Below are 26,994 nucleotides of genomic sequence, written 5' to 3'. Positions count from 1 at the left end.
CATTTTCAAACAATGAACACCGCATTCTCCGATGGTGAATTCTTTAGGGGATTCAGCACTCTACTCGCCCATCCACACTAAATATATGTTACCAACCTAGGCATCTCCGTTTTTTATACAATGGCTTGTGTTTTCCCCATTCGGCTCAGCAATAAGGCAGGCAGTTCCTATTGAAGATTAACATCTCATGTGTCCCTCTCGCTGCTCTGACAGCGAGGACACAGAAAAATCAACATAAGGCATTCAATGGAGTGGTTTTTCTGAGACTGGGTCCTTGGATTGATTGGGTAGGTGTTTTGACATAGTAGCATTTATTGTCAGTCGCCTGACATTAGCTGTTATGTATTAATCAATACACTGGGTCACTTCGACTGTATTCAGTTTCACGTGCATGTTTAATACAAACAATTAGTCCTTTGTTTGTTAAAGTCACCAACAAATGTGCATATTCCGAGTAAACGTTTGTGCAGATAGTCTTAGCTACCTATTGACCATCTTCGTTGATATACATGTCCATAACCGGATTTACTCTGTAGTCCCTTTGCTGACAGGTGCGGTCCAGTCAGTTTATCGATTCTGTATCGTACGATGTCCGTTTCGGTCCAGTTCGCTTGTTCAGCTGTTCGCACCGTCAGTAAATCACCACAAAACACATGGTATACTACCCTCTGTAACGATATTCGTGCTGGAATGTAATGATCTTTTGATGACTGATTGGTGATGTATGGACGACATATTCGGCAATCTCTCACTCTGTTGTCCAGTTGAGCGGTCAGTTGCTGTGCTAGTGTGGAGCAAGATAATGGACAAATTATGATGCATTGGTCGCCGCACACGGAATAGTTATCAGCCTATCTTGGTACGAAGCATATTTTAAACCGGACATGCACAGTTATCCATGGCACCATAAACACCACCAGTTCGAATAGAAACGTCAAGAAACTCTTAACTCACTGTGCATTTCAGTGGTATGCGCAGCGTCGCTGCTGCTCGGTACATTCTGACACATGCTGGTCAAACTTGAAACGCACGTCGAACTTAATGACAAACATCGGTTTGAAGCCGTCGTCTGGTATGAACCAGGCCCGAAACATCCCTCTGAAGGGTCATTACCTCGTGCTATTTTGTTTTACTTTATCCAATCTGTTTCATGTGGACTTCACGTCACCCTGAGAACTGTCAACACTTCAATCGTCGGTCATCGGTTGCAGTACAAAGTGGCAGCTGCCATGAGTTCGTTCACATTATCGATGTACAACCGCGACACGACTCGCTTCTATTCATGGTTGTTACTGTGTTACGCTACCACTCCAAAGTGCTTAAGCTGAGTTCTGGTTTGGACATTCGATCATGGGCATTCAAGCAACTAGTGGAGCGTGACGTGAGCAATGCGACGCACTTTGGAATTAGGTAGCTGAGTACTTGTCCTATCAAAACGACTTGGCCTTAGGCGCAATGAACTCAGGTGTTTTTTTTGCTTTCAGGTGCAATAACTATGCTGTGGTTGGATCTTGACAACCTTTTTGACTGCTACTGTGGCCGTGATCTTCAAAAAATTAATCAATGGAATGCTACTGTGCCATTTCGTGAGAAGCTACTTTGATTCTCTGTAATTCTAATTTTTACAATATGAAAACGTTATTTCTTCTTCATAAGAAACCCCCGCCAATAAAGTGCTTAAAAGGGAGTGTTTTGGTAGGTTAACTTGTTCGTGCCATGTGAATCTCTGATGCTAGCAAAATCCTTCAATAATTGAGTTCCCTACATCTGCGTGAATGAAACAAGTCGTTCGAAAGGATGACAGTTTCATCTGTGATCTTGACCTCTCTCCACTTGTTAAATAGAGCGGTTCGAACCGAGTTCTACTCATCTAAACCAAGTTAAGCTTGAATGAGTGGCGTTCACTTTGAGGTTGAGGACAGCTTGTTATTTGTCTTAGATGTGCAATTACAACAAGGTTGGTTTTACTGATGAACCTGGACAATTATTTGTCTCTGGCCCCAAAGCTCAGGACTGTTCACCAGTCGAGAGGTTGTGAATTCATGCGTTGTTGGGTACAGTGCATGCCAAAGAATTTATGGGGTGTGATGTTGTATGGCTCAATATTTTTCCCAAAACGTCCGCACTGTATTCATTTGTTGATTTTCTGTCTGCAGGAACCCTCTTGTTGTTGTGGTTAGAAAGCAAAGTTTTTAGTGAAGGAAACTACTCACAAGGTTGCTGAAAACTCTTCAATAGCCCACGACCGGTATCGCCCTTCTTTGGGCTCATCAGGAATGTGCAGTCTACGAGCTTCCATCAAGTTTACATTCTACTTCAACATATATTAGACTGTTTTCGAGAAACACACTCATTTGCAAATCAATTCGGTTTTCACGAGAGACTCAACTGAATCTCTGTTTTATGATATTCTTCAAGCGAATGTGCTACACACATGCCACCTTGTTTCAGTTGGCACGATATTCGAGATATCGCAGCGTATTTCTATGAAGGAAACTACTCACAAGGTTGCTGAGTGAGTCGCAATTGAGTGGATTTGTCGCAATTAGTCCAATTTGGGTTCAACTAGAACACAAGCTTGACGGAAACTTGGGGACTGCGCCTACCTGATGAGCCCCAAGAAGGGCGAAACCGGTCGTGGGCTGTCGAGGAGTTTTTAACAACCTTGTGAGTAGTTTCCTTCATGAAAACATACTGCGATATCTCGAATATCTTGCCAACTGAAGCATTAGGCGGCCTGTATGCAGCACATTCGGTTGAAGAATACCACAAACGTGAGATTCGGTTGACTCACTTGTGAAAACCAAATTGATTTGCAAATGAGTGTATTTCCCAATGTCTTTGGTGTTTAGCTAGGCGACCATTGCGTTAGGCCACGGTGCCTAATGGCCTTTTTCATGCCCATTCTTCGCTCGTTTTTTTCGTTCTCCTCAGCCAACCAATGGATTGGACACGAATTTAGCCTAGTAACTATCACTCATCAGTATTCAGACAGTTTGGATAGTGCATCTGACGGGCCCGATCGTTGCCACCCATTCATTTTTGTTTTTGTTAGTGGCACTTTCGGGTTTAGTCATCCCAGCATATTAGCTCGAAAATGTGCACACAACGAAGGGGCAGAGTCAACAATCCAGAGTTGATATGATGAAGAATTTCTGCAGTGCCGCTGGTTTACAAACAGCCGTAGTGAACAACAACAGCTTTGTGCAAGTCAAAGTGCTGAAAGCAGCGACTGACCGCTTTTTGTTTGCTCATCACTTTTGATATGCGTGTTTTCAGCATTGTGTGCTATCCGAATGGTTTTACATAAGGATTCTTTTCTGAATCGGCGTGGCATCATCATTGGGACAGAGCCTGCGCCACAATGCACATCCCGTTGCCATCCTTTCATACTCCGGAGTTTGGTGGAGAATCCTCGGTCCACTGGGAGCACTCGGATTTGAGTAGACCTGTACAGAAAGCACCTTCCGAGGTATCCAGTTATTTCCCAGCCAACGAGGCCTCCAAGCAAAGAATACATTGAATGTTTTTAAAATCCGTCTTAGATGAGGGATATGTCCACTCCTGCAGCGCGAGTATCCGTCACTTCTATTTTTTGGAATGTCATATAAGTACGGTAAAATGTGTTCACCGGTCTGCCCCCTGATGACTACGACAAAATAGTAATGACGAAAAACTCGGTGTAGTTACAACGAAAAACATGCATCGGAAAATAGAGTAACGCTCAGTGGCTTGAAGAGGGATCCGTGTTTTGGCATGGTGGTCCACTTTTCCTTAGTAGTTCAGTTCGCATCATCTGAAGTTAGCTGTATCGGAAAAAAGCACTTCTGTATCTTGAATTACATGTGGCTCTGATTATCCCAAGTCAAGGCGAAGCAGTGCTTCAAAACTTAATTGATTATGACTACGCAAAACTTATGGGACCTTGCAGGTGTTTTGCCGTAGGCGAGTTAGCCACAAAAACAACCGCCAATAAACTAACGGTTTCAAAGCTAACGTTAGGCTCAATCCGGTTGTTCCTATTTTTGTTTTTAGGTCTCGAGTTGTTAGGCCACTCTGACACAAACCGAAGTCGATTTAGAAGTGGTTTTAGGTAGTTCGGTTATCCGGAGTGTTCCATTTCGTCCTCCTACTGACTGCCACGTTACAACAAATCTGCTTCCAGGGCGCAAAAATAAATGTTTTCTTAAGTTTTCTATCCCTCTCTCTCTTGCGTCCAAATATACCAAAATTTGCAAACTAATCAACCATTCTTGTACAACTGTCATCAACCATAGGTCTGTCTTCATTTTCCTTATCGCACAAACGCCGCAATTCACGGTTGCTTCTCAAACGCAGTGAAGCTTCTCCACATATTTCCTGTAGCTATGTAGCGTGACGGAGCGGTCTGCCGCGTTCGCTCCAATAAGTTCAAACAACAAGCGCTCGTTAGCAGACAACTCAACTGTAACGAAATACGACTTTTGAGCCTCTTTTCCGTGCTGCGGGGCAACGTAAGTCGGTAGATGTGATGAGGACTATGTTGAATCGGTGATGTTTATGTGCCGCCATTCGGGAGCATTCATTACTGACAGGAATTTCTTCCAATAATTATAGAAGACTAATCAGAATCACCAGTTTTGCCCTGCTTATTGATCACCAGAAGAGTTTATTCGCACAATTCCAGTCAGCATTTTTCTTACGTACCGTATTGTGCACATTTCTCCGCATCACTGAGCTCTGAATGTCAGTGCGCAACTGACTGGCCCTACAACACAGACTGTGATGGGCATACCTATATCACTTCCTGGCCTTTTTCATATATAGAGCTGCTTGGCGTTATTAGGTAGCATGTTCAGACTAGATTTATCACCTGTAGGGGTCGTACCGTCGACCTGCGTCCATGTGGTGTTTGCAATGTACATCCAGTGCGGAAATTTCGCAGATTTCATCTCTGAATGCGCGTATCAAGGAGAGATATTGAGTGTTTTGAAGTGTCAGTGACTCAGAGTTGAATCGGTCAGTGGATTTATCGCAGAAAAGCAGTACCAAATGAGTAAGCCTCCTCTGTATAAGTAGGGCTGTGCACATAAGAGGGGGTGTGTAGCTGACGAGCATATGGAAGGCGGTTGTAAACGAGCCGTCTTGACATGAAGTATGGTGCGGTTGACAGTTGAAGATGGTCATCCACGGAAGGGATTTAAGCCTGAAGTAGAAAGCGTAACCAGACCGAAATCCGTGTGACACCTGCTCCTAAACCCATCATTCTGGCACTAACGCGCTTACGCACACTGAAATTGTAATGACACTTAAAAAGGATCTTCCCATGAGATTGACCGGAAGAACCAGACCCTCGACTTGTCCTCGAATCCAGGCGAGTTTCTTCCTAGCTTACTCGTCCAACCAACAAAAACCTGATATTTAGCATTGTTCTAGTCTTCTGTTTCACAGTCTGCCTTAAAACATAACCAAAGTTTTAATCCAATCAATTGGCCCGGTAATACCCCTTAGTTAAAATCAAAGCGTTGCCCAGCAGTAGATACACCTTTTTCCGAAACGAAAGGCCAGCTGGTTCAGAAAGATTGTTCGGCGGTTTGAAACACCGGAAAAACTTCATGACTTCAACGGCTCGGTTTTCGACAGATTGTCTTTCTCTCTCGTTGATAACCATCGAGTGAGTAGATTTTTCTCTTGGCGTGAAGTGCTTGTGATAAGTTCTGATATTCCATCACCTTGATTAGTGACGAAGCGCTTGCAATAACATTGTTAAGCTCTGCGAGCGATTCAGCCAATAACTGAATAACCTGAGCCACTGACATTTCCTTATACACTGGCGACTTCGTCACAGTGCGTGGATCATGCTGGCAATGTTAGGTACCTTAAACGACTTCATAGAGCCCATTTTGCCAAGCTATATATAGGATGGAAAATATCCAAGGAGGTTAGTCTTAGACCGTACAAGGACATTTATCAACCGCAATCAGCACGCCATACCGCTTTGTAACTTGTTGTCTTCCAGGATAGGAACCACAGAACATTTCACATGACCGAATCACTTGGCAATGGTACTTTTGTGTTTTGTGTATCTATACACCTACACCTATACAAAGCCCCATCTCCTCAGAACTGGCACGATTCGTTTTCAGTGAACTGGCCAGACCCTCGCAACCACCGCATGATTGCCGTCGCCTTCCATCCTGCCCCCGTAATCCTCATCAACATCACCTACAGCAGTACACTTGAGAATGCTAGTGTTTCACTGCAGTGCAACCACGTCGATTTATTTGAACAAAGCTGCATAATAGACTGAGGAAAAATAGGACAGGGTGGAGGACTTAGGGCTAGCCTACAACAGACGTCCGGGGCGCTTACACCTCCAGCACATTCAGACAGTTTGGATAGAAACGTCAGCTTGAACGCTACCGCCATATCGTCCAGTGCCTCCTGTCAAACACAGGCAGAGTCATGTGGACCCCATCATGGAAGGCGAACAACATCAACGACACCCGAACTTTTCCTAACACTGGCGCGTCTACAAACGGTGCACGATGATCCCTAGGAACGAAAGTGTAGCAGCTGTAACCAAAATGGTTACCGTAAGCCAGATAGTTTCTGGCCGAAAAATTTTAACTGAAATGAACTGACTTGGGTAGTCCGTGATCAGTGAATACCTCTTTGTCTGGAACCTCAGTGGCAGGTGTATTGGGTGCTAAAGCTGTTTGGGGTGAAATGTGGTGTCACCAGATCAGTTCTAAGATGATCAATAAAAAGGAGGAAACCAGTGTTATCGCACTGATTTCCTCCACTGTGTACTCAGCGTTCTTGAATCTGGACCACTTCGCTTCATTTTAGAGACAATCACGTCCTGCAGTGAATGCCAGCCCGTTGCTATGACCACAGTGCTAGATCTTTGGTTATTGCTTATTCATCGTTGTTATTCAACCAAAAATACAAGGACGTTCAGGAAATCCTACAGCTCCCTACGATTGCACTGCACGATACTTATGAATGTCACTTCAGTATTGATCGAAATCTTCCTGCTGTCCCAGCCCAACACATCCTTCGGTGCTGTATTCAACATCCACTTCAGCTCTTTCCGTTGGACGTTTGAAGTGTTGATTTCCTCCCTAGTCCGGAAGAACTGTGCTCCTCGAGTTTGCCGTGATTCACTCAATCAACCTGTTTTTCCTTTGAGTAAGGAACTGCCTGGAACAGCGGATTTAAGTGCATTTACAATCATACACTTGGTCGGAACAAACATAGTGGAAAGCAGACACACCTACAGGACGTATTTCTCAGCAGCATGGTCGGAATGTTAGATTCCTCACTGTGTCGGTGGGTTAGCGTGAGGGCAGCGATGTCTCTCCACGAGCACTTCCATAGTAGCCAGTTAACTAGATAATAAATGATGCTCCTGAACAGGCACGTTCTTTGTAGTTCCAAGACAATCTGGAAAGACTCCCCCATATTCGGCCAGCTCTGAAAGATCCCCTCTGTTAGTTTTCCAGGTTGTTTTCTTCCATGGAACTCTCACTACAGATGACGAAGTACTATGTATAGAACTGGTACATGTTAGCAATTTGCTGGTGTTTTGTTCATCCGGATGCAGTGATCCTTCTTTATGAGTAACTTTCACCTGGATATGTAGACATGTTTCAATATTGGTGAAATTTACTCATTTGTACATTGTTTTTGGTGTTGGGGAATCAACTGGATTTCTTTTACGTGATAATTTAGAACTGAATGTTCTGCCGAAAGTCCGCCCCGCTTTTAAGTTGACGATTTTTGTGGTATCGCAGTCTGTTATTTCTTTGGTTAACGCGCTACTTATATAATGGGCGAGGGATTCATTAAATCTTACTTAAGCACCACTGTGGTTTTCAGACTATCGTACAATTTGGTTGCTGGGGCGACTTCCCTTTCTGCTGCGCTCAATAAAGTTGAACCCATAATGGACTATCTAAACGTTTTCAGCAACCTTATAAGTAGTAATTTTTCAGTGAAACATGAAGTGGTCCTGTGCAGCACATCCAGCTTCTAGCTTCTCGATAAATATAGGTTCTTGTTTTGTTTCCCATAGTTCTGGATCGTGATTCCCTTGTGCCGTGGCACACTGTGAAGTCTAGTCGACTAAACGAACACTTATCGCTCCATGAGTCAGTGTCATCTCGACACTGCACTGTTTATTGTTAAGAAGTGTTGTCAACTGCGTGAAAAATCACCACTTCTTGGTCAAGTAGCAACAGCAAGTTGTTTGACTGTTATTGTGTGACCACTCCGGATCATAACTGAAACTGACTTGACAGGCGCCACTCTTCACTCTATGGAGGAGCTATTGATTAAACAAGGTGGCGAATTTTAGAAAGTTATTGAAACAGTCGTTTGATTTATTGCTGGACAGCGCTTCGCATTGGATAGAAGAATTCGTCAGGCTAGGTGAGTAAGCTGGTGTCAACCGGACAACCCAGATAACTTATCAAGTTGGCCTGACAAGGCGCTTGTGTCAGAAGTGAGGCGTGGCACAGCAACATATCTACCTATATTGTTCGATGATTTCTAAATTGGCTCCACCCGGAAAGCTGTTACCATACTCAAATGTAAGTCGCAGCCAAGACAGAACACTAAACGCATCTGCTTAAGCAAAACCACAAAAGATATCTCAAACAGCTGTTGAAGTCTGACAGAACCAGGGTCAGGGTTTTCGCTTCAACTGTCATTTGGAGTACAGTCGTAAATGCTAGAAATGTGAAGAAGTGTTGGGAATCTCAATAGATATTTCGTCCTGTAAGTTGAACCAAATGAAACTGGAAAACCAGAAAGCAGGGTACAGCCCTTTCATCCATCATCAGCACGGCGCGTCTGATGAAACTACAGTAAGAGTGTCGAGCCCACGACTTCACTTGCCGGGCGAAGTCTTCATTAAAAGTCCCAAATGTCACACTAACAACAATCTGTGAGTAGCTTAGGGGAAGAATTAAATCTGTCCGATGAGTGAAATTTCCACCTGAGAAGTCGTTACTCGACAACACGTCACGTCAACACGTTTGACCGTATGATCTAGGTCCCATGATTGCAGGATGAGTGGCGCTATATCCTGTCTACGTGGGAGCTGATCGAACTTGGAATCAGCTGCTCGTCGCCTTACGGTTGGGTGTTCAAACTAATAGCCGAGAGGTTGCGGGCTCGAGACTCTTCACTGGAGTTTCGTGAGATGCCCGCTGTTAATTATTCATAATATGGGTGGAACAGTTGTGCAATGCTTATCGGCTTTCCACCACAGATTGTCTTCAAAATCATTTTGTCACTGTCTTGAAGTCATTGTCTTCCAACGACCAATGCTTAAGGGCGATTAGGTGTCGCAGCATCGTTCGAGAAGGACTTAGTGTGATACTGTTTCAGGAACAGGACTAGGTGTGGTTCACTCTTTGAGCTCACCAAAATACCTTTTATACTTGCTGGAGCGATGGAGCAGTGAGTTTCCGAATTTACGCCTGAACTTGATTCGCATACCCTTGTTTACGAAGTTGCTGTTCGTCTAAACACAATCCTACCTATAAACTGCAGTAGCTTTACTTCTCTCCCATCCAAATAATCGAACGAGAGTATTGGAAAAGTTTACTCAGGTACTTCATGGATAACTGTGATAATACAGAGTGAACCATGAAAGACAATCCTTAAGTAGTTATCACTCTTCAGCTGAACGTTTTCGGTCTTGCTGGTTTTGAAGATTTACGCTCTGTTTTATATATTATGTTCATTATGTCTATTGTATTTTCTCCTTCAAATGGGCGATGCTTAAGATGAAAATACTCCGGCTGATCCTCGCGAATTTTCTCATAACAACACTTGAGTTCTCAGTGAACACGAGGGGTTTTAGTAGGAACGTTTGGAAAACTTTTCTGAAGACGATAAATTTTTGACCGATGTGACGCACTTCCCAATCGATTGATTGTAAAGACCCTTGCCAACTACTGCTGGGCTGCCATCCGACGGCAGGATGTCCTCTTTTGAGAATGTGGCGGGTTTGAATTCCTCAAGTGTTTTCATTGCGCTGACAACCTTCCTTTGGTCGTTTCTCGCTGCATACTTCGAAGCAGGAGTTGTAGTTCACGCTTTTCCACTACTCATAGCTTGGTAAGATGATCTGATTAGGCACCACCCAGTGACCGCTAGTGCAGTGAACCATACGTTGCGTCGCTGGAAGTGCTCAGCCCTATTTCGAATGCAGGGAAACTTTGACTACAAAGCTGGGCAGCTGATCCTGACTCAGACATAGGGGAGGTATGGAACTACCAAAATCCGTCCACTCAGATACTATCGTAATGAGATGCGGTTGTTATGGCTTGCATAGCCAACAGGAACATTGCTCACTGACTCTGTGCCCATGAGCAGTCAAGCCCATAACACATCACTATCGAAAACAGCCAGTGTTTACTTTAACAAGCAAACTCAGGTTTTCTAGCTCCAAGAGAACTTTAACCGAATGGTAAATATGAGAAGGCACTGGAAGCCATGTTGGACCAGGTGCGGCTCCACACATTTTCCACTTGTTGATTTACCAGTTATCTCCTGTGATAGCATCACTTTTTATATCAAACAGGTCACTCAAATTACATATGTTTGTTTCTTTTGTGCGGACTGCAGCTCTGTGGGGCATTTTTAGGTCACGATTCTATCTGTGCCTTTCGAGGACGGCGTGGTTCTGGACGATTCTGAGAGTGTACGCCTTTCAGGGAAATGCTATATGCGCAAATACATATCAAACAATTCCAGCTTACCTTCGATAATTAGCAAAATCATGGCCTCATGGGATGGATTTGAAGCAGGCTTTCATATGATTAGTATTTCATTGGTTTTGGAGAAATTTCCAGTTCCTGTTTATTCTCATCATCTGATTTAAGCAACCTATACCATCGTGCATAAAGTTTGTGAGAGTTTATGAGAGGATTGCGTTAATAATAAACAAACCCGTAAGCTCTGTGGGTACTATTTTGAATAGCCGGAATAACTTGGTCGCCCTGACATCGTTATTGGGACATCCTCAATTTTGAATGAAAAAACCGTGTTTATCAGGACAACGGGAGATCGGTCGCCAATTTACATAGTTGTTTTACATTTCCTGCTGCACTGCCAAATTCGGTATTGTGGTCGACCTAATCGGCTATTACTCACATTGCTGACACAGTTGCTGGCAACGTGGTTTGATTCGATCGTCGATTGGGCTTGTTATTGCGCCAGAGCAAAGGATAACAGAAAACTGGGGTTCAGTCCCACTGAGAATCAAACGATTAACCGGCTTTCGTTTCAAGGTTGTGTGTATGTGTTTGTTTGTGTACAGTGAGCATCCTTCAGAGTTGACTTAATCTGTTTCCCCTACCTCAACGCTATTGTTCAGCCTATCCGGTCCAAGCTCTGGTCTAATCTTTGTTTTGTGCCTGGTCTTGGTTGCAATCAGCATGTGCTGTTGCTGCTCCCCGCAAGTGTTGTACTGAGTCCAACTCCGTCAGAGTTTGTCTTTGGGAACTTTACGTGTGTCGGCCGAATGCTCTGAGTGGAGAACGGGAGCACTGATGTTTGCTTCGTGCTTCTAGAGAAAATCGTGTTATTTTGAGGAAATTTTATGGCCAGTCATTTCCGCTGCCCCCCAAACGGCCGAATTTCTTACGCCCGAGACAAACAAAGTTAATGCTCTCTTTTGCTCTCACTGCTACGAATCGGAAGCACACATACACGTTTGTTCATTGTCTGCAGGTAGACGATTTCGCTAGCTGCTTAGTGTACTCTCTATGGTTCTTGTTTCCTGTCTCAGTTCTCAATGCAAGGTTGTACAATCTTGTTGAGGGAAATTGTTGAAATATAAATCTCAAAACTGGCTACCTTTTAACTGGAACAAGCTGTTAGTTGCATGCAGTCTGGTTACGTTTGTGTGCCAGTGCCTGCTCACAACCCGGCTAGATGTAGAAGCGCATTTTATACGCGGGTAAGGTTGCTTCCTTAACCTCAACACACCCATTTTTTTTCGGTTAATAATGCATTGAATAGACAGAGGAACACCAGAGGTTAGAGAAATGCACTCACTTGCGAATCAATTTGACTTTCACGGGGGACTCAACTGAATCTCTCGTTCATGATATTCTTCAACTGTATGTGCCAGCTCATGTTTTAGTTGGGCCGACGTTTGAGATATCGCAGTACACCTGCTTGGATGAAACTACATAAAAGACTTCAGAAAACTCTTCGACAACCCATGACCAGTTTCACCCTTCTTGCGGCTCGTCAGTTAGGCATAATCCTCGAATTTTCATTGACCTACTTGAGCCCAAAATGCACACTGATTCACGCCACAGTTTGATTTTCACGGGAGACTTACTGGAATCTCACCTGAATCTCTCGTTTATGATGTTTGCCCAGTCGAATAATAAACACACATCTTTTGCCACAGAATCTGCACATCAAAATCATAGAAAGCACGGTACTTTCACCGGGGTCCTCTTCGAACTATGTAACAATATTTTTGCCATACCCGCAATCAGCATGTTGGTGCATTGTGCAGAAGTTCACCCTAGAAATATCTGTTCATACCATACCGACGTCCACAAGCATTACCACTCTAACGCACATGCCCTTGTCACCATAGCAACTGGTTGGGCACCGTTCTGGATGGCTACATTTTGACCTCTATCATAGAACTGATGAGGCTAAATAAGCGTAGATACAGGAAAGGTGTACACCCACGAGACAAAATCCTTGGTGTCGTTAGATTGCCCTCATTTTCCTCCATTCACTGTGTTCAGTGCATTGATTGTGTTGTGTGGATGAATCAATGTTTCGCTATTTTTTCTCAGAAATTCATGATTTAACAAGTTTAGGATCGAAACTGCTATTTAGTTATCGAAATCAGGCTACTACTATTTCGAATAAGGGTACTTTTTTCATCTATTACTTGGCACCTGTATGCTATCTATCACTTCAATCCGTGGGTGTGTTTCAATCAGAACTAGCCACAGTTGGTTTTTCAGGGAGTTCTTCAGCCTGAGCAGCACATAAGGATGAAATTTTGTATGCTTGTTGCAAACATTCTAGAATGGAAATTCACAGACACAATCCCTCCTGAGTTGTATGGTTTCAAAACTACCACCATAGAAATACGAGCTGCAGTGGAAAAAATTGCTGCACAGCCGTCCTGGTGTTAACGCTAAATGAGAAATTTTATTGTATGGTGGAGTCTACCGCAGAATTTCACCACCCAAACTTTAGTTCTGAAAAGTAGAGTCTATGGTCCGTTGTGTTGTTTGTGATAACTGTCACCTTCTCGTTTCCTGTCTGAAAAACCTAATCAAATCTTCTGTTCCCGTGTTGTCACACTGTCTGGAAAACCTGGTCACCATTAGGACATGTCAGGTTTTTTGCCCTTCTCGGTGGCCTTTATACGCGTGTTCCGATGGTCGCAGAGCCAAGTGAGATGCAGCTGCTTCTCTTGCGTGTTTTAGATTAGAAAAGCTAAATCTGAATACGGAATTGAGGTGTCGTTGATTTTCACGGAAAATTAGGATGTCTAGTAGCAGTTGAAGGTGTTGAACATCAATCAGAGGCAAGCCACAGTTCCATAGGATTTGTCGTCGTCCGAATGTCGATTTATGAGTTTGCTTTCATTTGAGCTTCCGATATAGCTTTCAGACTTATCTTGACCCTATATAAACTTTGACTTTCCTGTATTTAATCTCCAAGACCATTTTGAGGAAACCGCTTTGTCTATTGCATTCCTTTCAAGGGCTTTCCCGTAAAACCCGGGCTTATTGGTCCGAATGATTGTCTATCTAACATCCATAACTAACCTTCTGGTAGTGGATGGATGTTTTGCCGCACCATGTATAGAAGAAAATGTGCTTTGTATGTTGCAAATTGGGAGTTTCCATAGAAAGTGCTGGTCACCTTGACGCAGATTGTGGCTCTGCTTTTTCGAGATGACTGTGTCGTTAACTGATTTCCGGCAAACATGCAGGCACTCGAACACAAGCATGGACAGCTGTTCAAGTCACGTGAACTCCACCACAGCAAAACATGGCCCACTCGCGCAGCATGCTCCTAATGTCATCTGGCCGCTTTGTGGCCTTCGCATATTGTAAGGAGTATAGCTGTGAGCATCGTGACACTTTGACACCCGGGTGTTTGTTTTCGACAACTGTGGAGAAAAAGCACTTCGGTTATGTGCAGCATGTTCGTCCTTTGCGAACACTACCAGTCGGCGTGAATGTCGTTTCACAGTGTGCTTGTTTTTGGCCCATCCATTTGGAAAAATCCGAATGCGCATGAACGATGCGGCGTTTGTCTGTCAGCAAGTTGGGTTAGCTATGTGGCGGTAAGGTGAAAAGATTTCTCATGAAATGGTAATGCTGTCGCAACAATTCTCGGGTTTACTTTGTGGATTAGATTGCTAGAGTTATCCTGACTGTACTCGTTTTAATGAAGGTTCATCTTGTTCACATGAACGGCCTGCGGTACAGCTTCCGCGTACACATTAACTGGACCCTTCGTCAATTGGGCTCTGAAGATCGTACCGAATTCGCAATTTGGCTACAAAGTTGCATCACTGCATACCTTCAAAAGGCGTACATTTCGGCTTATTGATCACACATCCGAGCCTACTATAATCGGGTCCCAACTTTAAGTGGGACTTTCGTGTATTTGAGCCTAAAAACGATCCAGTCTTGTTGAGTATACTTTGAGGATGGATTGATTAATCTGGAACCTCAAACATCCGAGGATAACCACGTGCGCTTTAATGACGCCAGTGGTTGAGAGGGAAAATTCATAATCCGCTGGCTCACAAAGCACAGAATGACCAAAAATGACTTCACTTGACTGATGGACAAGCTGTAGAGATAACGGCTTGCTAGGATTTTTTTACGATCTTCTGAACCACCAATCTCTTTTATTCCCGAAAAAATTGTAATCGATTAAGCAATTCGTGAACAACTGGTGTCACCAGCGGCCATAGCTTGTCCTGGGGAATATTGGTCTCTGCTACCTCGAAAGTTGAGATCGACTGAGAAACACACCATCGACCTAACTTTACTTTTGGAATATTTGTGTTAGATTCGTACGGACGAGGCACAGGGTGTTCCACCTTAACTTTTGCAATTTCAAATGTTCCGTAGCCACCGACGGAACGCCTGCTGGGTGATGAGATGGATATCTTTCAGAGATGGCAAGCGAGAGCCGCCTCAAATTGAATATACTTGGCCCACACCACGCCGTTATCATGGCCTACTCCGACCACGTGCCTCTGAATTCCTTTTCTGATTTGGAGTGGTTATGTGAGCAAAGCTGGGTTGTCAAGTGGGATAAGACCGTTTCAATGACTGTGCCTAGGGCCACCTTTAGACTGGCCGCTGGCCACCGTCCTCGTAATCTGCTTTCATGTGGCAGTTAAGGGCTAGAAAACTGATAATTGTGGATCCCAAGAGGGTTATTGATGGAGTCCCAAGCTGAGTAGTTGTTTGTTTCTCAGATGGTACCATCGCTCATGAAGACCAGGAATGCGCTTTCGGGATTATGCTTCGTTTACATTTATAGATATACTGTTGTAAATGAAGGAACTTTATCAGATGCAAGCACCGATTAGATTGGAGCCGGTGATAACAAACATAATCATGAGAAATTTCCTTTCATGGTCGTTTTAGCGGTGGATTGTACTTTATCAGGATAACAACCATCCCTCCGAGGACATTAATTCAATCTTGTTCCCTTCTGAAAAATGCCGTTTCATGTTTAGGAATTGGTCAGGATAGTCGACTGAGCACAAGTTGGTCAAATAAGTCATCTATCTTACCATTGGTTGTTCTCTGATAAATAAGACCGTTACCTATCAAGATCTTAGTCGTTTGACGCATATCTTGCTAACAATTGAAGAATAATGATGGTTGAGTGATAGACTGTCCTATTGCCACTGATCTAGAAGTGGTCCCCTCACCTATCCTGTCTTACACATAGGCAGTCTGCCACATGACTGGTTGTGATGGTACCTCGTCAACTCTGACCTGTCCCTTTTGATCAACAGGACTGTCAAAATAATGAATTGATTTAGGGAAAGCTTTGTGCACCTAGCATGTTGTGTTTATTGAGTTGGGGGTGTGTTGTTGACTGTTTTAGAAGATCTTAATTAATATTCCTTTAAAATGTTTGGCCATGTGCTTGTAAGACATAGAAATCAAGGCGCTCATTGATATAGTGATGAGAAAACTGAGTTGACTTGCACTTACAAAGCCCGTTCACATCGGACTACACAGTCCTAGGCTAGCACGATGTCTCCGGGAACCGTGCAGAGTTTTAGCGCAATCATAACCTGGAAAATAATTCGCATTGGGCCCATGTTCTTCCCTTGCAGAGTTGGGTAGTGTTTAGGCAATGTCAGGGGAAAAACAAAAGTCACACTTTAGACACTTAGGACAATTCTACGGCAAAACTCCACCGAAGGGACCACACCGCGGTAGACGCTTTTGGTCACTTCACACCCGCCTCCTAATAGGAGCGGAAAATGCCCCTATCTCGTTCTACCATTATCCGTTTTTATTCACGTACAGGCTTAGCGATTTCTCACATCCGTAGAGTTCATCTTCTCCCAAATCTGGTTGTTTTGTGCAGTCAGACGCATCCCAACTGTCTTCACCAGGTAGTCGTCAGTTGAACCACCACATGCCCGCTAGTTGCCCTCATTCAACTGCTCACACTCACGTACGCGACGTGTGGGTCACAGCGAAGCAGGAACCTAAATCAATACGACAAATGTGTGATTCGAGTGACGTGCTAACGGAGGCCAACGCAGTCGAACAGTCTGATGAAGAAACATTCCTTATTACGTATGAATTACAACTGCGCTCAGACGGTTTGACCCAGAATGATGGAAAAATTGACAACCTGCTTAAAAGGCAGCAGGACAAGGTCCTGGAGCTTTAAGTCGCGGAGTTTTAGTTTTGCCAATTTATCAGAGGATGGTTCGATATTCTCAAGAATTCTTATCAACTAGCTCCCCTAATAAAGCTTTCATCTGTTCCCCTGTCTACCACGCGGCTAACTACTGTAAGGTCCATTTAAGACCTATTTCAGTTGTTCGGCTTTATCAGATTGATGTCTTTTGATTTGACTACCCTTCTCATAGAGATATCCTCCTGCTTGTTCATTAATTTCTCTCTTGGGATGTTCGGTCTCCGGTTCTGGACCTTTATCCAATCGCATCGTATTTATGTCTGAGTTTCGCCTGGTTCGATTTTGAGCTACCTCGTTGTTCCTGTCTATCAGAACGGGAGCAGTGGCAGAACACCTCGCCACTATACAAGCACACTGGTTTGTTGTCATGTCATGATTTCAGTGCGAACCCGATGCCGTCGCTGATGTTGATCGCAATAGCATTGCTGAAGGACAAGCTAAAGGTTGGTGTTTTCTTCTTTGGATGCTTGTACCTGTAACTCGGCGAGTTAAGCATCCTAATATATCGTTGCATTTTGGAAACTGTGGTAGTCGCATAACTTTTTAAAACTCAAATCGGCTGATTGTAGTTTGCAGTTGGAAAAATCACGTGGAGACTATCATTAATAAATGATTTTAAAACCTCCTCTAGAGCAAAAGCCGTCTACAACCTGTGCACTGCGTTCGCGCCTGATGCGCTTGAGTGGTTCATCGGTCAAGGTATAAGTTAGTGCTCTGTCTATCGCGAGCACTGTACTGTGCTCAATGAATGGTCGGACACATTCGATTGTATTGGATTTTTATGAGGGAAAGGGGATTTTAAGGTCAGATCCCTGGCGGGTACATCGCAGCGGTTTTTATCCATGAATGGTTGATTCAATGGATCTGAAACTAGCATAGTTTATATCTGTTCTTCTTGATTCTCATTAGCATCTACAACCGTTCGCGTTGGAAAACTTCGATGTTTTTGCGCTTTAATAAACATACCTTCGTCGTCTGGCATTTTCAGAGTGGGTGTGCTGATACAGTATCCCGGGCCGACTTTTCGATTGATGAATGAATCGGCCAATAATCCACTCTCTTAGAAGATTTTCCTTGTGAGTCTTGCCCACTTAAATGCTCGGAATCCTCTAATATCACCCCATACTATCTTGCAGTCGACATTATTATACCCAACCCTATTCGCAACCGGCGCCGTTCGAACCAACTAACTCAAAACACATGGTCCAGATTATTTCTGTTCGCACAGCTTCTTCCAAACAATAGCTCGGTTTGCCGTAAAATAAAAAAAAACAATAAGCATGATCTCAGGCGAGCGAGCTAGCGCATTTCCGAGTTAACGCCTACCGCTATGTGCAGGTGCGTATCCAACGTTCATCATCCATTCCCTTCTGGCAGTTTGTCTGTCTAATTTGATTAGGCGACTTCTCATGCCAATCCAATTTATCTCACTTCATTATACAAAATACAAAATAGCTTGGCGCCAAACGCTCTCGTGTTCATCGTACGCTGTTTTTGACCGGTTTGTTTAGTTGGGGTGGTTTGATTGGGTGAGCCAGGGCGAGGGGAGGGAGTGGGAGGCCGTTGCAGAGCTGTACACCCATTCCGCGCTCCCTCCAGTCCCTGGGGGTTTCCGTTCTGCTGCATCGGTGAATAATGCTCAAATATGTGTACATGTATCGTCGGCTACATATTTTTCCGTTATTAGCGAACACCTGTGGCTTTTCTGGTGAGTTTAGCTTGTGATATTTGAGAATTTGCCAAATATAAACACAACCTGTAAGCCGCGCCCATGCGTGCAGAACGGCTTAGTCGTTAGCTCGGCAAAACACCGTGATATTCCTGAGAAATCAATGGTTATTTTTATTGTTTGCTTCATGTTTTTTAGAAGAAATATATTTTTCAATCGAAAAAAATCACAATTCCAAACTATCCACAAACTAAAAGTTTCGGCTCTCATTGTGTGGGAACTGCCATGTGTCCAGCAAAGATGGCAGGCTGGAGAACATTTTTTCTCAATTCACAGGTTATTCCGTCTGTCCGCATGTGCACGTGCAGTGCTGTGCGGCGGTGTATGCCATGTACGGTAAGCTCGCACGAGATATCATTTTCCTCAACTTTTAGTTGTGATAAAGCATGGGCTAAACCATTGCAACTAATGGGAGTTGAATCAAAGTTATCCTTAGTCTCAGCCCGATATGGATGGCATGGAGCAGCCTCGTGTGTAGCAGTGCAACACGAATCATCGAATTTAGCTCACTCGCCCGATCACTTCATGAACCTAGTGTTTATCACTAGGGGTAAACTGCTACGAAACTAATCCATTCGCTGTAGCATGTATTATACATTCTTCAATCCCAGTTCACCTCTCAATCCTGTTTTCCCAAGTTAAGTCAGACAAGAAAAATTAGTAGCACAAACGCTTGAGTGGCGTTTGGCTTCAAGGTGAAAACAATTGGGCATTCGTTGTATTTATAATTAATTCATTTGCCTGTCGAATTGATGTGACTGGAAGATTCGAAACAAATCTGAGTGAACGCATAGCACAAATACTCCCTATGGTTTGGTTGTGTCGTTACTCAAGTAGTGTGGGTAAGACTGGTCAGTCCGATACCGTTTTCGTTCTGGCGGACGAATTCCCAGAATTTCAACCATATTCTTATCTTACTTGAATTCAGTTTGTTTGTGTACTGTTTTTATAGCTCATTTGCATATCAAGCTAGCGGTGGTGGGAGATTCAAAGAATCAAACACGTACTGCGGAATGAATTCTTCGTTCATGAAGATGAGGCCGTGAGGTTGTTTTGCGATTACCGATCAGAGATGTTACTTAACCCATGCACTAGTTGATATGACAACCATGAAAATAAAGGTTTATATTCGAGAATGAGAAGCTCCTGTATTATATTTCCATCGCGAGAATGTATATGAACTATTAGCCTAAAATTTTTCTCTATCACGGGAATATAAGAGTTTCTGGAGGAGTTTGGCTACTCAACTTTCAAATCAACTGACTGGCTGGTTTGTACACCAACAGTGCTGGTACTTTCGTTTGGCTATGTCTAGATAGTTTTGCTTCAATGTCAGGTGTAAGTTACCAGTGATCTCATGATTCGGTATTTACCCAGTTAAAACCAGAACAATCCCTTCTTCAGTTTTTGGAAGGTAACTATAAGGCCAAGATAAACAACTCAGTTCGCTAGCACAATATAGAAGCCACCTTATAATCTTCAAGGTTTCGGAAAACACAACCGTGAGGTAGATTTCGTCAATATGCTGATGAAGTGCAACAGTTGTCATGCCGTCACGCTCGCGTTTTCCATTTTTACCGCATTGCGTTCATGGGATTTTTTGGAATTGTCATTTTCATGAAGGAATGTCAAATATCTATAGTGACGCAAACGGGTTAAATTGCTACTGTTACACACGTTCACGGATTTAACGGCTTATTTTCAGAGTCAAAGCATGTCAGTATAGAACCGCCGCCAGTTGCGCATATCCTGTACATCCGTTTTCTGTCGCATTCTGTCAAGTTCGCTTTGGAATTGTGGTTCGTTCTACGTGGAACGTGTTTAACATATCTTATCACAGCTTCGTGTAGATGCATACCAAATCTCTCCGTGATAGATTAACATAGGCATGAAAATTTACACAACTCAGCTTCTAAGTTGAAGAATGCAACGGGAGAATTTTCAGCATCCTCAAGCACCTATTAGTTTCCTTAGTTTTTACACTGCTTCTGCTTGGTTGTGTAACAAACTCGGAGAAATTATACTTGATTTGTGAAATTCACACAGAAACCAGCTTACGTCTAATCATGTCGAGCGGGTGCCTCATCATTTTTAAAATCTGTCGTAGAAAAAGTTATTTGCTTATTCGATTGTTGTGCGGCATTTGGCTGTTTCATTGTCGAGTGTTTCTGCTCAGACATGTGGTCGTATTCGACCGCACTAGTTATCGCAGGGTCGACCTGTCAATGCTGTGACTCCGACCGCACTATCCAAACTGATTGTTACCTCCCTACCGAGCGTAACCCCCAAACCCTTTTGGGCTTTCATTATCAAATGCTGCGAATACTTTTGGCCCTCACCAAAGAGCGATCCTGGTTGGGGAAGGAGATATTTGGACTGTGGTAGAGTGGCGTCTTGTCGGGTCCGTAGAAAATGGCGTTAGAGTCCTTGAGTGAGTGGCTTTTTATTTGGAAGGGTCTTGTTCTGGAGGATTACTTCGACTAGCCTCTATGTAGAGAACAAGGAGCCTTAAACATCAGTTTGTCTAGATTACGTTGCATCTTCGACAGGAGACAGTACAATATACCTATAATTAATCTCAAATACAGTTTCCTTCGTGCCGATATGAATTTACTAAACTCTAATTGGTTGGTAGGATGCGAGGTGGCCCAAGTGGTTAGAGCGCGGATTTACTGACCGACCGGTCCGTGGTTCGAACCCGACCTCCGCCTCTCGGCCTCCCCTGTCTAGGCTTGGGCAACCTGGCAGTATCCCAGCCCTCGTGTTTCCCTCGGGTGGCGTGGCAGTTAGGCACCGAAAACGTGCTACAGCTGAGCGAATAGGTTGGGATTGTATCTGTAGTATGCAGAACTGCCCTTCTTGTCGTCATTGAAATCCTTGTGATACACGATGATGGAAAATTGTGAACTTTTCACCTTGATTGAATCTGTTTCTTTGAAACACTTTTATGGCAATCTAAAACAATTCGTTCTCTCCTCTTGTAGGTGGTCTTTTCTGTGGTTATGATAAGGTGATGGTTGACGTGTGCTTCATTGGAAGTCTACCGATTTCTGGCACAATTCAATCAACCAGTTTCGAATTCTAATCTCGGCGAAGCCCGTTGTGCATATTTCTTGACAAGTACTAGCGGTCAGCATAATTTGCGGACTTCAGAGTTTCGAATGCTCGCACTTCTTGCATTACTGATTTTTGCTCCCAAAACCCAATCGATTCCTGCCAGTACCATTCGTCTGCGTGACAACACATCCAAAGGCATATTGATCCCTGGGCGAATACTCCCTGGTCTTATGGGTAATCAGCTGACGTACTCGTTACTACAATCAAAGGCGAGCAACTACTTCACGGTTGACAATCGTACTGGTCAGCTGAGCAGTGTTCGTCTAATCGACCGTGACTTGCTTTGTGCTGAAGCGGAATTGTGTTGTGTCAACACACGTTCAACTTTGACGTACTCAACCGCAACTGACTTCAGTCATCCGGGACTTTCCTCCGACCACGCATCACAGCACACATGCACATTTAATCTGAGTGTTTCGGTTGTATCTTCACCTGGACAGAAACCTGATATTCACGATGTTACCGTTATTATCATTGAGGAAAATGACCATATTCCGGTTTTCAAGGTAAGTTTGGATAGCAACTTTTGACCAAACACTAGATGGCCAACTTCATCTAACTTTCCGGTGTGATGCTTTGCAGTGGTAGTTTCAAAAATGAAGCACAGGGGAAACTTCTAAGAACCTGGTTCTCTTCCACAATCTCATAAAACTAGTGTGATGGTTGTACTCATTTGGAGAAAATAGTGCAGGTTTCCCTCCTTCCACGACCCTTCTTCTATTACCCTCTTCCAATGGGGCCGAAGTTTTCGTGTCGAAGTCGGTCTCCTGTGTTTTGCAACCAAAACCGCATCCAAGGTGCAGTTTTCTTGATTGAGGATGCAAATAGTTCTTTGGCCAGTACGACTTTCCCTGTTAGAGTAGGAAGAATCACCAAACGACCATACCACTGATCGGGACGTGTTTATCAGTAAGCATAAGTTTCAGAAACGTACGTACAAACACAGATGAACGAGGGTTGCTCTTGTAGGTGATGATCAACTCAACTGTTGCCGTGCGATCACATCATCGTTGAGGTTTTCACAATGTGCTGTCGTTTTGTTCAAACTATCCGGTTCAGATGCTGAACTTCGCTTCATACATGCTCTGTCTCAGGTGATGCATCTGCTTCCGCGTAATTAGTTTACTTGGTAGGCATCCAGAGGTTTTTTTAATGATTATGTATTTAACCTCTTCAAATCCTGGAATGGGATTATTAGGGTCGAGGGTATAGGACCCCATGGATGACGCAGGGTTCTGATGGATGATACTGAGCAACGGTGTGATCCAATGGGATCCAATGGTTTGCACTTATTGACATCCTGTAGATATGTGGTGAACCTGATACTGGATTAGTGGCAAACAATTTCTTGCTTTGAAGATTGGAGGCTGTTGGTTGGTTACTCCTATCGGAAGGCATCAGTCTATCCCGATTATGGGCTATCCTGTTTATCCCGAATGTAGAGACATCTCTGTGAATGCCTCTTGTCACAATCAATTTCTGGTCCTGAATACGATACTTTGTACAATTTTATCAACATCATGTCATTAGTGACTCGATCAACAAACCATTTGCAATGAAATTGCAGGACTACGGTTTTTTAGGGGTCAGTAGGTTGGAAGCACTTGGCACGGGAGTACTTTTTGTATTTCAAAACTACTGGGGACGATATGACTCAGTTCTCATGTGTTTTTATCTCTTAATTGTGAAAAGCTGCCCGGCACAACTCGAAATCCTGGTGGATACATGGATCCTTTGGGTCATATGATTAACATCTCGGAGTCTTCACCTGTCGGTCACCGAGTGCGATTACCACTCGCCGAAGATATTGACGCACCTCCGTTTCAAGTACAAACTTACGAATTGCATCAATCGGATTCTCCAACTGATCCTATGTCACATCGTATCGAAGGAAATCCTTTTAAGTTGAATATCATCCGAGATCTTGGAGAAACGTCCGACCCTTATAATTCAGAAAAGTTGACTTCGTCGCCTATTGTAGGACTGGAACTTGAACTGACTCAGCCACTGGATCGTGAGAATGTTGCTCAGTACAATTATCGGATTCTTGCAATCGATGGTGGGAATCCTCCCCGCACTGGAACTCTTCTGTTACAAGTCCGCATTTTGGATACAAACGATCACGCTCCCAAGTTCGCTCACAATGTCTATGAGGTTACCGTGAACGAGGGAGTGGTTGGAAAGGAAATTGTCCAACTTCGCGCCACAGATGCCGATGAAGGTCCGAATGGTGTTATTCGATACGATTGGCTTGATGCGGCAAACTGGGAAACAGCCATTGCTACCAAGAATCAAACCACCGAACACTTGGGTAACAATGCCATTGTGAATTCGCTCTCCGGGCAACTGGACCCATCTGTAACTCATCCGAGTTACTGGTTTCGCTTGAACGTTGACACTGGAAGTATCTATCTATATCGACCACTGGACTATGAGCAACGGAGCCAACATCGATTTCAAATAATTGCCTACAATCCCATCGCGCGTCATGCTAACCTGGGTGACGTGGGGTTCCGAACGATGACGGCCACAGCCACTGTTATTGTGCACGTAAGTTAGATTATCTAATAAAATCCTTCTGGTGGGTTTCGTGCCAACCTTAAGGCAATTTAAGATTTAAAACGCCACTTTCTTACTCTGGCTGGTCAACACATTCCTGAACGATTTGTCAAAACCCCCATCGATTGACCCGCTTCGTTGTACGGATGATCTGCGTGACGAAGCAGTGTGTTGTCGTGTGGAGGTATATTCGTAGGGATTGACGTGTCTAGACCAACACCATGCTGAAGACATTTTTATCGTCTGCTATCATCTGTTAAGTTATTGTAGTAATATACTGCATCTGATGAATTACATTCTCAGATTCGTGGAATGCTGAGAAGATGCCAATACATCAGAATGGGTTATTGTACTGGCTCTAATGAACAATACAGCTGCAGGATTAGCAGATCCAAAAGCAGGGAAACTAGTTTTCAATGTTAATTCGTTTGATTCAGTTCATCTGTGCCCTGAAAACAGTGAAAGAAATGGGTATGATATAGAAACAATATGCACGACCTGTTGCTGTATCCTATTGTGACGGTAGTAAAGACTTCGTGTGCAACTTATCGCCCTGTCAATTTGTAGAAATATAGATAGCTCGGGTGTGTTTACTGATGTTTGATCTGTCTCCAGTCGAGGAGACGGGACGAGACGTTTGCAAGCCAATTACCAAGATCGGCGAACAAATTAACTTTCATCTGATCAACCACCAACTTATCACTCTTGTCAAACTCTGTTCAAGAATCGTCATGAGCTAGACATGGACAAGGCTGGTATACGTGGAACTTTGTCATGTACGCCTTGGGACCAGAGTGTGTATATTCAATTCATCCAGGCACACTGTGGTTGGAGGTACACTGGCTATTCCTTAGACCGAACACGCATTAGAGGACATTACGTACCATCAACAAAACAATTCATGGTCGGTCGTGACTGGTCTAGCACGACTCGATAAAACTGGGATAGGTACGGATGTTCTTTTCACTCAGTGGTTGGTTCCGGGAAAGAACTGTCGTTGGGTTCTGTAGTTGCCATCTAGCTAACCAGTTGAACAGTAAGGTCCACAGATCATATGGATTATTTACATAAATTGTGTGTTACGAGAATAGTTCCTTGTGTGTGTTATTTTTGCAAGCTAATCTCTCGTCGAGCTTTCTCTCGTACAGGCTGTTTCCTAGTGGGCATAAAAGAAGATCGTTGTCTCGTGTAAGGACTTTCTCTGGGGTTGTTTTCTCCGAGATAGAATTACTATTGTACTGACACGTGTTGCACACAGCGGAGTTTCCTTGTAGTATACATTTTCCTATTGACTGCGTGAACTACCTTCAAGTTATCTCTAACCTTTTGGTTCCGGATGGTTTCTTAGTTGATTCCAGTTCCGATTTCGTAGCCTGACGCACCGGATTGGTCGCCGAGTTGTCAACAGAACAATGTCAGGGCTTTGTTTTACTGTCCGACTGTTCGTTGTGATGTGTATCTGCCAAATCATAACTTCATGTAGTGGCAGCCGGGGCAGAATAAAACCAATCATGTACAATGGACCGTGTTGACTCATCACCTGGTCTGGGACATTAATCAAAGTCCTTCCTACCTCATTTCAACGAAGATGTATCGCCGGCCCTAGATTCGAATAAATCACACACAAGTACAGGCCCGCACACACACACACACACACAAACCTTGTGTCCGAATTTCTCGTTGCCCATATGTCAACGTTCGCGCTTTCATCCACACTCTGTTCTACTAGTTCGGATCTGCTTCCGCAAAATTTTCGAAAAAAAGCTGCGACTTACGCTAGCCTTCCTCTCTCCGCTCTGCGTCACGGTTCAACCCATTAATCTGTCTCCTAACCAGACAAAGTATACAGTGTGTAAGTTGCCTCCATTGTCTCCAGACAAATCGGCTGAGACATGTTATTTATCACACATGCACGCCAGGAGTACATCAACTATACTTTGAAAAAGCACTTAGCAAACTAATTTAGTTCAAATATGGCTTGTTTTCGGTCAGATTGTCTTCAATTTCAATTGCTCAAAACACTGGCGTGGGGAATTTCTTATTCTCGGTTGTTTTGGTGTCATCACAAGCTTTCAATAGGGAAGATTTCTTCGTACAAGTGAAACCGTTCTATTCTGAAAAACTGAGAAGCGCTGTACAACTGTCATGAATCATCAACAGTGCCTACCTCACGAATTTCAGGAAAGGATCAAACTCATAACTTCCCGGTTATTTGTTGAGCACTTTACCATATACTGCTAAACAGCAGTATGGTTAGCTCACATCTAGACAGGGTATAGCACTACCAAAATTAGATCACTGAAATCTTATCACGTGGTTTAGTTTGGACCGACTCTCCAGATTTCAGCTTCTTAGATGGGATTCTCTTCCGACTTACTGGACTATTTCTTTTCACACGATGATCCTCAAATCTTTTTCCCCTCCTTTAAAGGGACGATTGGACCGTAATGTACTACTCATAAGGTTGCTGAAAATCCGTCGACAGGCCTACGACCGTTTCGACCTTTTTGGGGTTCATCAGGTAGGCGCAGTCCCTGGGTTTCCGTCAACCTTATGTTCTACTTGATACCAAATTTGACGAAACACTCATTTGAAAGCTGCCTTTGACTCTGTGGACCGCCAAG

At 43.7% G+C, this 26,994-nt stretch overlaps 2 protein-coding genes across 2 annotated transcripts in view; one reads left to right on the top strand and one right to left on the bottom strand.

Moving 5' to 3' along the window:
* The window catches only part of T265_02540 (hypothetical protein), a gene marked incomplete at both ends in the record, with an annotated part of 75,164 nt that overhangs the window by 23,524 nt on the left and 24,646 nt on the right, over window positions 1-26,994 (top strand). Inside the window, 2 exons of the mRNA XM_009166803.1 lie at window positions 21,734-22,317; window positions 23,504-24,361. Of these exons, the coding sequence (XP_009165067.1) occupies window positions 21,734-22,317; window positions 23,504-24,361 (1,442 nt within the window). The remainder of the gene's footprint in view (window positions 1-21,733; window positions 22,318-23,503; window positions 24,362-26,994) is intronic.
* Window positions 1-26,994, bottom strand: part of T265_02541 (hypothetical protein) — a gene marked incomplete at both ends in the record, with an annotated part of 44,762 nt that overhangs the window by 1,595 nt on the left and 16,173 nt on the right. The gene's annotated exons all lie outside the window — the stretch shown is intronic.

The sequence above is a fragment of the Opisthorchis viverrini genome (genome assembly GCF_000715545.1).
Source record: "Opisthorchis viverrini unplaced genomic scaffold opera_v5_32, whole genome shotgun sequence".
Lineage (NCBI taxonomy): Eukaryota > Metazoa > Platyhelminthes > Trematoda > Opisthorchiida > Opisthorchiidae > Opisthorchis > Opisthorchis viverrini.
The sequence above is the reverse complement of the archived record's forward strand: the minus strand, read 5'-3'. Positions and strand labels throughout refer to the sequence as shown.